The following is a 16,943-nucleotide window of genomic DNA, read 5'->3' as shown; positions in this document are numbered from 1 at the left end:
ATGACTGGATTACTGGAAATATGGCTTTAAAAATCATTAACATATAATGTTTGCTGCTTGGTATGGGTGTTAATATTTGACCCTGCCTGTGAAAACCCTGTCACATAATCTCATTTTGAGATTTTGAACAGCAAAGTTTGATTCAATCAATCTTCATGACATTACTCAGTCAATAGTAAAGATATCCAAGTTATATTTTCACAAAATGTTCTTTTGCAGGATGATTTTATGTAAATCATGGGTTATTACATATCACTCATATTTACGGTTAGGGTTTTTTTTATATTAAACTTCATGCTACACAAATAATTAATACCTGAATAATAAAATCAAATTTTTAATTGGGATCCTGAAAAATAATAATAATAATAATAATATTTTAATAATAATAATAATAATAATATATTATATCTATTGCTGCATTTTTAATCTTGCAAGTAAAAATCTAGATTTCTTGATTTTCCAAAAATTCGATTACATTTATACTTTATCACACACAGTAAATATGATTTTCTTTGATATTTATTCCACTTTTGGCAATAATCTCATAATAACTCATCTATAGGGTTTCATAACAACATGTTCAGACACACCATGAAGTGATGATGGAAGCTTTTGATTATTTCTATTGTTTTGTTCAGCCTAACCACTCTTAGTCTTTTGTTACTCGTGTTTGCTGTTACCAGGGCTACCTTTGATTGAAATGGACTGAAGTGGCTCTCACACCTTGAAATAACCCACTTAACCTATGAAAACAGTACACGGTCATGCACAGCATCATCTCCCATACATATATTACATTTCAATCGTCTACAAGCGAGAAACAAAAAGTAAGATATAAATTAGTGAGTTCATATGAATTTCTTCAACTACTCTTCTTCAAGGGCCAGATTTAAAAATATGTAAATATGATGCGGGCCAAACTTTTACCCCGTTTTTTACACACACACACACACACACACACACACACACACACACACACACACACACACACACACACACATATATATATATATATATATATATATATATATATATATATATATATATATATATATATATATATATATATATATATTTGTTATAAGTCATGTTGTTTTTGTTACTTTTTGTTATAGGTCATATATTAAAAAACATGCATTTTCAAAAAAGATGCACACATCTTGTATCCAGTATTTTGCCTTTTAATTACGGAAAACTCAAATTTTCTTTTTTAATATTTTAACATCAATAATAGTTTAACATCATCTATGAACCTTGCATAAAGTACTGCAAGTGTAAATAATCAACACATGCATTTTTGTATCACGTTTCTTTTGTTTATAACTGTTTAGCTTTTCATGAAATTTCAGTTTAATCGAAAAATCGTTTTTACATAAGAAGCTCATTCCAGCGCAAGAGCCTTTAATCTGCGAATATATGTATACTTTATAATTTACCTTTCAGTAATCAATCGTTTTTAAAGGATTCAAGTGTTTCTGATGAAGTTAAACAAAAAAGGATTAATTATTTTCACCTTGCACAGTGTTTTGACCGGAACACACTGAATTACATCACTTCCGGTCGCAAAGCTCAAATTGTATCCGAAAATTACGCCCCTGCAGATGGTTTTTTATCCATCATTTGTGATGTACAGTGGAAAGTAACCATGCTGATTTTAAATGAAACAAAGATGACCGGCGGGCCGGATAAAGATGATTGTAGGCCCACCAAACTAGCCCTGATGTACACTGTGAGCAAAAATGGTCCTAAGCTGTCAGTGGGGCAGTGCCCTTTGAAAAGGTCATAATATGTACCATTTGGTTACAGATATGTAAACATTTGGTGTCAATATGTACTTCTGAGGTATTAAATCTATATTACATTTTTATTAAAAAAATTCTGATTATTTACTCACCCCCATGTCATCCAAGATGTTTATGTCTTTCTTTGTTCAGTCGAATCGAAATAAAGTTTTTTTTTTTTAGAAAAAATTCAAGGATTTTTCTCTATATAGTGGACCTCAACCGTGGATCTTTAGTTTTTAAAATTGCAGCTTCAAAGGGCTCTAAACGATCTCAACTGAAGCATAAAGGTCTTATCTAGAGAATTTTTTGCAAAAAAATAAAAATGCAATTTTTAATCACAACTTCTAGTCTTTCACTAGCCGGCGTGAAGGTCGTATGCATGATGTATGCAAACTACCGCTCCAGTGTTTACAAGTGTGGAGCAAGAGGACCGCTCTGACATTGTTGTATGTGAAATGATACAAATGAATGTCTTTGTGTCAGTTTATTGTTTAAAATGGTCCACAAATGTGCATTTCAAATATGTAACGTAATACATAAGGTCGGGCTGCCGAGTCACACGGCAAGAAGTTTCATTTTTTTGATGATGGGTTCGCTAGATACGACCCTTATGTCTCAGTTGGGATCGTTTAGAGCACTTTGAAGCTGCATTGAAACTGCTTTTTTAAATGCACTGAAACTGTAAACTGTTTAGGTCCTTTAATCCTTTAATTTAAACTTTTGAGGTGCAAATGTGCACTTTAAGAAAGGGCACCGCCCCAGTGACAGCTTGGGACCATGTTTCGACCACTTTTTCTAATGATGTATGCCTAAGTGAGATTATGTGAGACTGAGTTATAAAGTCAGGTTAGTTCATTTAGTCTTATGTCACCATAATGCGTTTCAGATGTAACAAAGTTAAAGCATCCTCTCTGACTTGATATTCAGCAATGGTCACACAGAAAGAATGTGTTGAAACCTGTATGTGTGCTTCATTCTTACAGCATTCCATGAGGACAATAACTACATGCATTGTGTCCAAACAGGAATCACAATGACAGGTGCTTTAAAATGACGTGTTTTTACTGCATGTGGTTACTTTCTGTCTGCATTTAAAGGTGGAAAGGTCTGGGATTTAAAAAAGTAAACAAATATAGTGTAAAGTAAATGATGTAAATCATGTAAAAAAAAAAAAATCAAATACTGTAAAAGTGATACTAATCATGTTATCTCCTTTAAAACCGGACCGGTTACCTTAATTCCACTGAAGCACACAAAATGGGAAAACATGAATCTCTGTAAACCTTTTGTATTGAAATACATTAGTCTCTTAAACAACTCGGGAGGATGAGAAGAATCATCAGGTTTTGCACAAACCTGTGGAGCCCATGGCAGCCTAGGAAGCAATTTTGAGTTGATAAAATGTCTAATAGCCGTCCAGTAATGGCAAAATTTGGGCTGTCAGTAAAAAAATTAATAGACGTTGAACCGTAGCCTAAATGAAAATGATAAATTAAATACATAAATACATCTCGCACGTTATTTTTGCGAAAATGACAAGTTTATTTTGGCTAGAAGTGGGTAACTCATAGCCGGACTATATCAATATAGATAACCTAATCGGTAAAATGCTGCTGGAGGACAAGTTCAAAAGGGAAACAAACCAAATACTAGAAATGCACCAGCTTGATTTCACAAGTAATCTTACATATTTTACAAGTTGGCTAATTCAAACGAAGTTAATCGTGCAAAAACGTACAATTCTCATGAAAAAAACAACAACAAAACCGTACCCCTAACCCCGCATCTAACCCCAACGTCACAGGGGTCAAGGCAAAATCGTACCAAAACTTACGAATGTGGTCGTAGACTGTAAAAAGATTTCGTAGAAATTACAGTGTAAGTTGCAGCTGGTTGCCGGAAACTTACGTTGATTTAAATTTATGTTCACTGTAAAAAAGTTGCTGTATTTTTGCAGCTGGTTGCTACAGTAACTTACTGTAAAAGATAAAGTCTAAAAATGTTTTATGTTCATTAACTTCGAACAAAATGTTGCAAGTTAATAACATAAATGTAAAATCTACGGTAAGTTACTGGCAGCTAGTTGCCAGTAATACCCAGTAATACTGTAATTTTTACAAAAATTTTTTACGGTGTATTTACTGGCAAAAGTTTGTTCAAAGTTAAATAAATGTTAAATATTAACAAGTGAAGAGTTTCGTTGCAAAACGAGATAAATCCATTTTTTAACATTTTTGTCAAAACATGTTTGCTATTTTGTTATCATGTTATTATTTTGTTTTATGGTGCTACTTAGCTGTATTTTTTAAGTTATGAAGGTTTATATCAAAACAAACCAACTGCAGTTGCATTGAAATTAATTGGAATGCACAACCAAAAAACGAGATTTCTGAACAATTAAAAAAAACTGTGTTTATCTCGTTTTGCAACGAAACTCTTCAAGTCTTTATCTTTACAGAGTAAAACTAAAATAACAGCCTCAAGCAAAGCATTCTGGGAAACAAAATCTGAAGCAAAAAAACAGAAAAAGGTTGATGACGATTTCTGGTTCCCAGAAGGCTTTTTACAGAATTTTTTTTACAGTGTATGAATTAATACGAATTAGCCAACTCGTAAAATATGTACGAATTCTCGTAAGATAGCGTTGGATGCACCGATATTAAATGTTCTATACCAGTTATTCACACTGTTATCTGCCGATACAGATAGATAGTGGTTATATTAACTTGCATTAACTAAATTCTAAAGATTTCATTTTTTTAGAATGTTATCCATACAATATTATACATTAAACTAGCGATGACATTTTCAATACATTTTCTGTTATGCGATCGACATAACTGTAGGCTACTTTCAAGCTATCGTAAAAAAATCACTTTTATCGACCAATTCCGATTATTGGCAGATATATTGGTGTATGCTAATGAATTCAGAAATGTACATTCTGAAATTGTAAATTCAGATTGCTATGATAATAACTAAGTTGGTAACGACACGATTGTATCAAATTAAAAAAATGCTAAATATTTCACTATACACTTTAAAAAATGCTAGGTAACTCGATAACTCGGCATTGGGTCAAAAAGGAACGAGCCCAGCCCACTGGGTTGTAATTTAACCTATGCTGGGTTGTTACAACACAAAATGCTATGTATTTTAACCCTTTGTTAGGTCAAATATCAATTTTGGGGGGTTAACTGTAGCCCAGCTGCTGGGTTTGTCCCTTTTTTATTGGTGTTTACTTTTTGTATATGCAAATGGTGTACATTGTAGATGCTGGAATTGTAGTTGTCTTTTAATTAGACAAATCAATTTCATTTTTAAAATGCAACGTGAGGAATGAGAAAAATGTCAAAATAGTATATAATGTCATAACTGCTGCACCTTTACACACCATAAGACTCATTCATATGTTCTTAAAACTTTTCTGATGTAATTTCTAATTGCAGGAAAGAATATAAATATGAATGTAGTGTCATCTCAACTATGCAATGAATGCGAACTTTGGTATTTGATGACGTAAATCAAACAATTACAGAATTTCCAGCTTAGTTTCAACAACGGCAAAACCTCAAATAGCTTTTCATTGTCTCTCTCTCTATCTCTTCCACAATAATTGCAATGTACTTCCATTAAATAGCCTCCACCATTTTCTAAATACAGTCTTATGTGCAGCAATGCTTAAATGTGAGTACTGATAATGTTTAACCAAGGTAAACAATTCAGGTAGCCAACTATGTGTACAGGAGGTGTAGTCTGGTACAGAGCAGTGTTTGTCGAAAAAAAAAATGAGCGTCTTGTTGCATAACATCATGCTATTAACTTGAAAACTAAAACCAAAGTGTCTGCTTGGGTTTCTAAGTTTGAATCTGTTTTGTCAAGTATTGTTCTATAATAATACACAAGTATTGAAATGACTCTCACCTCCTCCCCCACACACGCATACTTAAATTCCCAAGGGTGGGGTTACATACACATTGACTGCCATGTGTAAATAAGACTCACGGTCGATGGGCTCCACCCTCAACCTGGAAGCTCAGGGTTCTTTCACCTTCTTTCAGATACACGGAAGAACACAACTCAGAGGAGACAACGGTGTGCAGCTGTTTCAGGAACTGATACTGGACTCTCACGGAAGAAATCAGAGCCGGGCCTCCTCAGGTAAGAGACGTTTAATCTGTATTTAAGAAAATCTTCATTGTCTGTGTTTGTACACTGTAAAAAAATGCAAATGGGAGTTAAAACAACTTGGTTTTGCAAGTCAATTCAACATACTATTTGACGTTTTAACATTCAAACAAGTTGATATTGTTTAACTTAATTGGCTAAGTTAAAGTAACATAAACATATATATTGATTTGAAATCCTATTTTACAGTGTACATGTCAAAAGTATCTGAACAAAGAAACATTTGATTAAGACAAAGGCAAAGAGAGCATGTAAATGCATTTCAAGTATTTCCAAATATCAAAGAGGAAACTTGATTAAAAAACACTGCAATGTCCAATCAAATTGGTTATGCAAGTCAAGTTTTTGACTAGCAGCTGACATAACTTATAAATAAAGAATAATATTTAACTTAACAAATTTAATATTTAACTTAATTAAAGTTAAAGTCAAACACAAATGTTAATAGGATTTTTAGGTCTGTCAAAAGATTAATCGCGATTAATCGCATACAAAATAAAAGTTTGTTTTTTCATAATATATGTGTGTGCAATTATTTTATTATGTTATATACCTACACATACACATGCATGTATGTATTTGAGAAACTTTTACATGTGTATTTATATTTATTGAGATTTTTATATATTTTATATTAGCCTATATATAGATAAAAAAATATAAACATAAATAACATTTTTCTTAAATGTATACATTCGTATATGTGTGTATTTATATATACAACATAATAATTACACACAATAAACATACAAATATATTATGCAAATACAAACCTTTTATTTTGTACGCAATTAATCGCGATTAATCTTTTGACAGCCCTAATGATTTTTTTAAAAGGGACTGTAAGTAGGATTTTATTAATCAAAATCAATGTCTTTATTTATAAATATGTTCTCGTTGGTGTCAAATATACGGAGCCCCTAAGGGGACATGGAGAAAAAATGTAATAAAGTTTAGTTTCACGTGCGCACGTGAAACTATCACATGCTCACGTGAAACTTTCGCGTGCTCACTTGAAACTACTGCGTGCTCACGTGGAACTTTCGCATGCGCACGTAAAAAAATACCGCGTTTAGTTTCGTGTGCTCACGTAAAACTTTCACGTGAAAGTTTCACGTGCGCACGCGATAGTTTCACGTGAGCACGCGATAGTTTCACGTGAGCACGCGACAGTTTCACGTGAGCACGCGACAGTTTCACGTGAGCACGCGATAGTTTCACGTGAGCACATGAAACTAAATTTTTTTTAACTCCAATGTCACCTTAGGGGCTTGGTACAAATGACCTCTGCCGACGATCTGACTTTTCTTTGTAAGCTTAGAATTTCTTCTCTTTACTTACATTGGTCGGGTAAGTCCAAGGAGGCTTCCAAGTCGTTCTGCCGCATTTAATAAACTATAATAGCAGAGAGGGACAAAAAGCTACCGCAACGCGTTTTCGTTCAGAACACGCGAACAAGCTGAAAAGAACAAGGAGATCAGTGAGTAGATAACGGCTAACGTAGTTGCAACACGCATTTGGAAAAGCAAGGCGCTAGAGAGCACTATTCGTTTAAATGCAAAATACAATTTCACCACTAGATGGGGTAAATCCTACTTACTGTCCCTTTAAAGTGAATGGACAAAATGTATATTGCTATATGGTGGTTGCTATATTATTGTGCATAAGAATCTATATATATATATATATATATATATATATATATATATATATATATATATATATATATAAATAAAATCTTTGATGCACCCTTCTGGCATGATGCTTTGTCAAACCCATTTCTCCCCTGTCATGTAGAAATTAAAAACATTTGTTTCCCCCCCAGAAAAATCAGCTTTTGGATCAGGAATGCCTCAAATCCAGCTTTAACTTCTAAAACGTCCAGGAATCTTAAAGAAGCTGATTTTATACCTCAGCCAAACATCATGAATATCTCACTTGAAAACCCGTATGGTGACGTCACCATTCCCCGTGCCAAGCTGCGAGACGACTCCAGCACCATCATCATGAACCCCATGGCCTTAGAGAGCTCCTACAACCGCACTAATGGCACGAACCCTTACGGCAGCTTCAAAACGCCAGGGTCCAACGTGCCGGTTTACGGGGAGACCAAAAACCCCCCTGCTTACAGCACTCAGGGGACGTACACGGTGAAGGAAGATGAAGAACAGGTGGGACGATGCTATGCCTGTTGCTGTCGTTGCCGAAGGAAGAAATGAGACCTGCCTTCCAGTGCAAAGGATTATGGGTTGTAAAGGATTATAAAAATGCAATAGAAAATGGGACACACGGAGATGGATGAGCAAATGTCTCCCAAACCCGGTTAAACTGTGTTGTTTTTTTCATAAGCTACACATAACACTGTGCTAAAATGAATGGATTTTGTGAAGCATCTATGAAGCTATAATGAACTATGAAATGTCACCAAAAAGGGTTGACCTCTGCATGGTGACTTAAATATGTACATTTGGATTCATTTCTCAGACATCGCCTGTGTTAAATGCTTTTTGTTGAACCACCTTACCTTTGTTTGCCTGTTACAATAGCTCTGATGTTTCTGTGAGCAAGAGCAAACAATGACATGCGTGACACTTAATTTTAAGTACTGCAACCAAGTCAAACACAACACGATATACTTCACAAGCACAATGTTTGCAATTTCTGCTACAGGTTTAAAAACTGAATATATGTTGAGTGGCTGAGGGCCGGGTGGACTGCAATGATGCTGCTCATCTCTTCATTTTACATTTATATCTGGGTGGGCTCCTCCAAGTTTCTATGGATCAGGACGTTGGGAAACAGCCCATTTTACCTTGAAACTAAAACTAGAGGAAAAACTCTCATTGTTTTGCAAACAGAAACACAAAGAGACACTTTCAAACTTTCCAGATAAATGATTGTGTCATTGTAGTTTCCATTGAACAAGATTTGCTGGCTACTCCAAACATACAAATGAAACACTGTGACAAGGACCTTTACAGACTTAATTGCATATTAAAGAACACAAATACTAAATTGATTTAATGATAAGCCATATTGTACAGGATGCATTTAATAAAACAGGAACACGCACAAATTTGTAAACACATGTATGCCAATTGTTTATTTTATTTTTCAAATTAATCTATTTTTGATTTAACCCACCCAAACTGGTGTGGTCAAGTGAGTGGGGCACCTGAGTTTACTTCAATATTTTGCATTTAAATTTTAATCTATCACGACAAACTATACATCGTTGGTTTATATATATTTTTAAACCTTTTAGCAGTAATAATAATGCAGTGACAGTAATTTATTAATTTGTGACAAGAGTATGCAGCAAACCACTGACACCTAGTGGCCGTTGTTGGTAAAAGTCACAAACCTTTGTGATAATTTTATGTATAAAATATACTCTTTATTGCATTATTTTTATTTATTACAATAAATGTAAACTGTTATAACCTCTAGACACTTCCGTGAAAAACTTTAAACTGTTTTCTTTAAAATAAGACCAAGATTAGGCTTTTAGTCCAAAAACTTTATATTAATTTGAAGGTGTACATCACTTTTTCATCACCCCCAACATTAAAAAAGGTCCGCGCCAGTTAAGGGGTTAAAATTGATTTTATCTCTGTAAACAAGTGTTTCTCACACTGTACTTATATTAAGTAGTCATACGCCTAGTTTCCATTAAGGTGACTCAGGCGATGTTGATGATGAGAAATTCTTTGTACCTGAGTAAGCGCACGCAGTCCTAGCGGCTCAACCGGTTTGGGACACAGGGCCTGTAGTTCTTGGAATAACACAGAACAAGGCAGACCGGTCGGTTAAAGGTGTAATCAAATGTGTTACCTTGTATCTGCAGCACAGTCCTGCAAAATTGAAGTTTGTCCAGTGTGTACACTTTACAGTATTTACATAGACACTTTACTGGATTTTTGAACTTGTTGTTAAGTTTAATAAACATGAAATGAAGTTATTTCTGATGTCAATGTGTTTGTGCAAAAGAAATGATAAAAATGTATTAAACCTAAACAATAAAAAATGCTGCTAAAGTGATACTGGTAGACATGATAATTTATATCACCTTTAGATCAGAACTTTTTCAGCATTTGGCCCCCCTTGAGAACGGTGCATCCCTTCATATTCCCCCCAAGGAAAATTACATAAAACATTCCATAAGTTAAAATATGAATTAAACAAAACATATTCAATTATAAAATGTATTGGTGTTGGTTAGTAGCCTTATTTTTCTGAGGTTTTATTACATAGAATGTATGATAAATTAATTTATTTTATAAAATGTCAAAAAACTGGGGACCCCCCTGGACCATCTGAGGGTCCCCGGCCCCCAGTTTGAGAACCACTGCTTTAGATCATTTGTAGATGAACACAGCCAGAATTCATCCAGCATTTATATCAATATGCCAAAATGGTAATGCTGTTGATTAGGCTATACTTAAAATCAATTAAAACTTTAAATTTTAGGGGTCGTTGCCTGGACTAGATTAATCCATGACTGGGCCTTAGTTATAAAAGGACATTTAAAGGTGCAGTGTGTAATTTTTAGAAGGATCTCTTGACAGAAATGCAATATAATATAAAAATTTACATTATCATGGGTGTATAAATACCTTTTTATAATGAATAGTTATGTTTTTATTACCTTAGAATGAGATGTTTTTATCTACATGCACGAGGGTCCCCTTATGTGGAAGTCGCCATTTTGTGCCACCACGTTTCTACAGAAGCCCTTAACGGACAAACATTTTTGTCTCCGACGATGACATGTTTTTCCGGTGGCAGCTAAAAAAGCAAGGGGTGAGCAGTGGGCTGAACCATTTGTTGCAATTTGCAACCTCACCACTAGATGCTGCTAAAATTTACACACTACACCTTTAAGTAGTTACAAAAACAATACTGGTGTGCATCTCGAGACAAAACAAGGCACTGATATATGATATTTGAAAATTCTGTCACAATTTTCTCATCCTCATGTTTTTCTTAACCTGTATGATTTTATTTTCTGGTGAACACAAAAGAAGATATTTTGATAAATGATGTAAGCACACAGCTGATTGTAACCATTGACTTCCATAGTAGGAAAAACAAATACGATGCAATTCAATGGGCACCATAAACTGTGTGCTTACCATTATTTATCATAATATCTTCTTCATCATTTATCACAATACTTTCATAAATCTTACCAGAGGCGCCATGCCCATTCAAACTGAGGCACGTTGCATGCAACCTCAAAATCAAAGAAGCGTCCATTAATCTGTTATTTGACTTTTAGGGCCCTATTTTAACGATCTAAGCGCATTGTCTAAAGCGCACAGCGCAACGTCTAAATGGGCGTGTCCGAATCCACTTTTGCTAATTTAACGACGGGAAAAATCGTTTTTGCGCCGAGCGCATGGTCGAAAAGGGTAGGCCTATTGTAATGGGAGTATTTTGGGCGTAACGTGCAGTAAACCAATGAGAGTCACAGCTCTCATTCCCTTTAAAAGCAAGTTGCGCTGGCGCTATGTCTAATCCCTATTTAGATGACGGACTTTGTAAACTGAAAAACTAAACGGAGGTAGAAGATCCCCAGTTTAAGATTAATGTTAAATAATTGTTTTGTTTTTCCTTTATATTTAAATTGTTATTTTTTTATTAAAACCTTTAAAACCCGTTTTCTTTTACTCATGGAAGTAAAAAGCAGGCTTGTAATTGCTTTAAATGTATGGCTATCCAATATCATCAAAAAATAATTTACAAGTATGTAAGATAAGGTTTGTACTCTAAAAATACTTTATTTGTAACAAACAGGAGATAAAGAAATTACAAACGGCTCTCCTCACGTTTCAGCACTTTGGACAGCGGTTTTTTTTAGCAAAGAGTTTTTTTAAGCATTACTTACAAATGTTTCTCATCTCGCCATATCCACAGGTACATCATATACAATAAATCCGTGAGGTAGCATTAAAAAAAAACATTTAAAAACAGACGCATTTGTTTAAAGCAAAGAATTTATTTACATATCAGGCTACAGGTGAAGCAGCTCTTTGCGCCTTCTAACGTCTCATAATCAGTCCTCATTTATAAATATGTCCAAGAGACTCAATAAGAATCTCTTAAATTCAATCCTTTGATCTTTCATATTTAAAAGCATTTTTGTGCTGCTGCGCATTTATGTACTTTGTGATAAGCAAACCCGCGTTGTCCTCCCGTTTATAGGCGCATATTACTAATGCGCTCTTTAAATAACATAAAACATATTGCGCCATTGACTTTAGACTTTAGACCAGGTTTTTGTTGGTCAATGGCGTAGTCTATTTTAGTTGCCTCAAAATAGCAACGCGCCAACAATGCGCCTGAACACACCTCGTTTTTCAGACCAGAACGCCCATGGGCGCAAAGGGGGCGCAAACATAGATATGTATATAAAGGCTAGATGGCTCGTCCGCGCTGCTGGCCAATTGAGTGCAATGTCCGCATTTTGGCGGCCATCTTACGACAGGGTGCTCGCTCACTCGTAGCATTGAGTTTTAATGATGCAGGTACTTTTAAATGACCATAACTTGCTTAATTTTTTACCGATTTTCAAACGGTTTGGTTTGTTATAAACGTCAAAGATGTACCTATGACACTGCATACCTATACTAAAAATAAAAAATAAATTCATGAAACATGTTAAAGCATCCAGAATTATAGCCATAACGTTTGTAAAAACCCAAACCGTTTGAAAATCGGTAGAAAATTGAGCAAGTTATGGTCATTTAAAAGTACCTGCACCATTAAACTCAATGCTACGAGTGAGCGAGCGCCCTGTCGTAAGATGGCCGCCAGGTGATGCCGTTAGGGACTCCGCCTTGAGCCATCTAGCCTTTATATACATATCTATGGGCGCAAATGCATTTGCTATTTAAACAACGCGGCGCTAAACGTGAAAATTAGGGTGGAAACTAGCGAAAGACACTTGCGTCGCGCATTGCGCTGCATTGCGCCGGGTGTAAGATAGAGCCCTTAATCTGTTTAATATGCACAATAATATCAATTCTGTGCTGCATCCTTGTCACTTTTCGAAGATTTTCGCCGTTTTGATCGTGTTAACATAATTTTTTTTCCTGGCGGCAGGCGCTGCAGACAGCGCAGTCGCAGACGTCATAGCGTCTGAGCGCGCTCACGGGCTCTTTGCTGTTGCTGCATTTTGCTATCTGAGGAATTAAAACGTGAAGAAACACTCCCAACATTTCCAAATCCCAGTACGTACGTAATGTGCAGGTAACCTCCTCTGTGTAGAAAATGTATGGTTTAAAATGTGACAGTCTCGACCATAGATATGTATATAAAGGCTAGATGGCTCAAGGCGGAGTCCCTAACGGCATCACCGGCGGCCATCTTACGACAGGGCGCTCGCTCACTCGTAGCATTGAGTTTAATGGTGCAGGTACTTTTAAATGACCATAACTTGCTCAATTTTCTACCGATTTTCAAACGGTTTGGGTTTTTACAAACGTTATTAACGTGGCTATAATTCTGGATGCTTTAACATGTTTCATGAATTTATTTTTTATTTTTAGTATAGGTATGCAGTGTCATAGGCGCATCTTTGACGTTTATAACAAACCAAACCGTTTGAAAATCGGTAAAAAATTAAGCAAGTTATGGTCATTTAAAAGTACCTGCATCATTAAAACTCAATGCTACGAGTGAGCGAGCGCCCTGTCCTAAGATGGCCGCCAAAATGCGGACGTTGCACTCCATTGGCCAGCAGCGCGGACGAGCCATCTAGCCTTTATATACATATCTATGGTCTCGACGTTATATACATTTCTAGATTCATCTTGGTACAACGCCAAAGGTCGCCAGAGTTCACGGGGGCGCGGAATCACACATGCTCACATGTGAGGTAAAATTTGATGCAATGCGCGTTTCTCTAATAATTTTATCTACATTTTTTTAATCATTATTGAACATTAAAATCAGTGACGTGGCTATAGCTTATGTCATTTTCGTTGTTTATATACGGATTTAAAAGTACATTAATTTCATAGGATGCAGTTAATGACACAATTAACAAAGTCATTTATTAAAACTTAAATAAATAAAACATGCAGTTTCAGATGTAAATATGATACCAATATGTCATTATTCCGATTGAATAGTTGATATAAAAGTTAGTCAACACTTTTATTTTGGAGGTTTTTGCATGAAAGCAGGGGTCTTCAGATTGTTAGAAATGTAAGTGCCACGGAAAAGACTGAAAGCTCTATAATATTTCTGTGAGCTGTGAACACGTGCCCCCTTAAACAAATTGGTGCATGACGCCGCTGATTCCTACTATGGAAGTCAATGGATACAATCAGATTTAAAAAAAAAAGATACAATCAGATGTGTGCTTACCATCATTGATCAAAATATCTTCCTTTGTGTTCATCAGAAAAAAGAAACTCATAAAGGTTTAGGCTAAGAAAATGATGAGGGTGAACTACCCCTTTAACACAATTTAGCATTAAGTTAATTTAGCAATAAGTCAATCTAAATTCAATCCAATTCAATACAAGCAATTAGTCAACAAAATAACTAAATAAAAGAAATGTAGCCTAACAAGATGTAGTATTTTATTAAAAGTAGTCTTATATAATTGCTGCTGATTTAAAAGACGTCATTGCGTATAGACTGCAGACGGCAATGACCACCAGCAGGGGGCGTGCGATCACTCGGTGGCACCAAATTATCACCTTATTCATGATCTTCACACTTTTCCAAGCATTTCTTATACAAGTAATTTATACTGTACTGTTTGGTAGCTTTTTCTCATATTAACGTTTAGCTTAAATGTATTTCCTAACACTGCAAACCCTGATGCTCTCTGGTCGAATGACTATTTATTTATAAATACTTACCAGTTGTAGCATTTAAAAGAATGTGGTGAATTGGGAAACCAAACATTTTTACGTGTACCTCGAGGCAGTATACAGCACAGCCCGGGAGTTTTAAAGTGGGTAACTGATAAGCTTTGATTTTATGTAGCGTTCGTAAGAACACTATAATAAAAACATACTTTGTATTTTTGATTAAAGTTTACTTTTATTGTATTGGTAATAATCGGAAACAAAATGAAGGCAGAAATTACTGTAACACTATTATTCTCTGTGGTCTGTGCTGTGATTGTATCTGGAGGAGAGAGAAGCTTCTGGAAGGTGTAATATATCAGGCTGTGTGTCTGTGAGGAGGGTTTGAGGGGTGTTACTGCAGCCTGATGTCGCGTGTGTTTCTAGTGCTTTCTCGGCTATCCCGTTAAAAGAAGTCTTGTCTGATTTGATGGTTTCATTGTTTTTTTTTACAGATAGCACTGATTAAACATTTCCCCCACCATCAAGAGTTTCGGTTAGAATGTAAACACATAGGAAAAGCGTGTTATAACTGATCACAATATTTAATTACCAAATAGTCCCTGCTCGTGACAAACGTATTTTTCAAAGTATTATACTCCATGTAATCTATATTATATGGTAATTAAAATTACATTCATCATAATTAGAAACGATTCGTTTTTAAAATATCTAGCTTTAGGATCAGGCAACTGGACATGTGAAGCATGTTTTTACTTTTTTTGGCCAGTGTTTCCATACATATTACACGTATGAGTGCCGCAGAGATGACGTATTTTTGTAGTCAAAACCCGGAAGCGAGTTAGCATTTTAGCACTTGTTTCATCATTCAAGTCTTTTTTGAATGGGGTTTACTCTTTCAATAAGTTCTTGGGTAAACATAAGACCAAGATATTTTATTTTACAACATAAACCAAACCCAACCCATGAGTTTTTTCTTACATACATCATCACGCACAAAGATCTCAGAAACAACACAACATGGGCTGAATTCCCCGCAAAGATTCATAATTCAATTAAAGGTGTAGCGGAGGATTTTCTCGAATTTTAAAAGAACCACCTTCTCCACATTTAAAAAAAAAATGCAATTGCACAACACTCCTGATTGACAACTAGGAGGACCAATTTTGATCATCCACCCGGAAAAAAAAATCCTCCGCAATACCTTTAATTTCCTTATGAGGGAATTGATTTTAAAGGGGACATTTCACAAGACTTTTTTAAAATGTCAAATAAGTATTTGGTGCCTCTATAGTACATATGTAAAGTTCAAAATACCGATAAATTATTGTAACATCTTAAAATGGCCAGTTTGTAGGTGCAAGCAAAAATGTGTCGTTTTTGGGTGTGTCCTTTAAAATGCAAATGAGCTGATCTCTGCACTAAATGGCAGTGCTATGGTTGGACGGTGCCGATTAAGGGGCAGTATTATCCCCTTCTGACATCACAAGGGGAGCCAAATTTCGATGACCTTCTTTTTCACATGCTTGCAGAGAATGTTTTACCAAAACTAAGTTACTGGGTTGATCTTTTTCACATTTTCCAGGTTAATAGAAGCACTGGGGGACCCAATTATAGCACTTAAACATGGAAAAAGTCAGATTTTCATGATATGTTCCCTTCAAAAGTGTTTAATAAAGTTTGGAAGAGCTGTCGGAAGCTTGGTGTTGATGTCGGAAGGTTAGGTTAACTCATACTTTATCAAAGTTGTGTTCATCTGTAAAGATTATCTTGTTAAACAAAACATGTAGAGGTCAAACTTTTGTATTATTGCTCATAATACAATTTGTGTTTAACAAAAAGGAGTAATGGGCTTTTTGACGAAGGAACCATTGTCTTGTTAACTCTATAGGAATACGCTACATGTTTTGGTAGGCCTGAGATGTTCTCTCGCAAAAGGCCCATTTGTTTCCCCCATAGACTTTTGGACTATTGCAAAAAAATAAGCTGTGTTTATTGAAAGTTTATGACACACATTTTGTCCAACAAGTTTAGCTTAAAAGATGAATATAAATATTATGAATTTTAAAGTGTTAATTACAGAGCCCCTAAGGGGACATGGAGAAAAAATTTAATAAAGTTTAGTTTTGCGTGCGCACAT

The 16,943-nt window shown here is 35.2% G+C and overlaps 1 protein-coding gene across 1 annotated transcript; it reads left to right on the top strand.

Moving 5' to 3' along the window:
* Nucleotides 1-5,796: 5,796 nt before the first annotated feature.
* LOC129440886 (uncharacterized) lies at nt 5,797-10,016 on the top strand. The gene is made up of 2 exons (XM_055200462.2): nt 5,797-5,948; nt 7,801-10,016. The coding sequence occupies exon 2, from the start codon at nt 7,901-7,903 to the stop codon at nt 8,192-8,194; it is 294 nt and encodes a 97-aa protein (XP_055056437.2). The 5' UTR covers nt 5,797-5,948; nt 7,801-7,900; the 3' UTR covers nt 8,195-10,016.
* Nucleotides 10,017-16,943: the final 6,927 nt, after the last annotated feature.

This window comes from Misgurnus anguillicaudatus, chromosome 22 (genome assembly GCF_027580225.2).
Source record: "Misgurnus anguillicaudatus chromosome 22, ASM2758022v2, whole genome shotgun sequence".
In the NCBI taxonomy this organism is placed as follows: Eukaryota; Metazoa; Chordata; class Actinopteri; order Cypriniformes; family Cobitidae; genus Misgurnus; species Misgurnus anguillicaudatus.
This window is presented reverse-complemented; position numbering and strand designations above follow the sequence as displayed.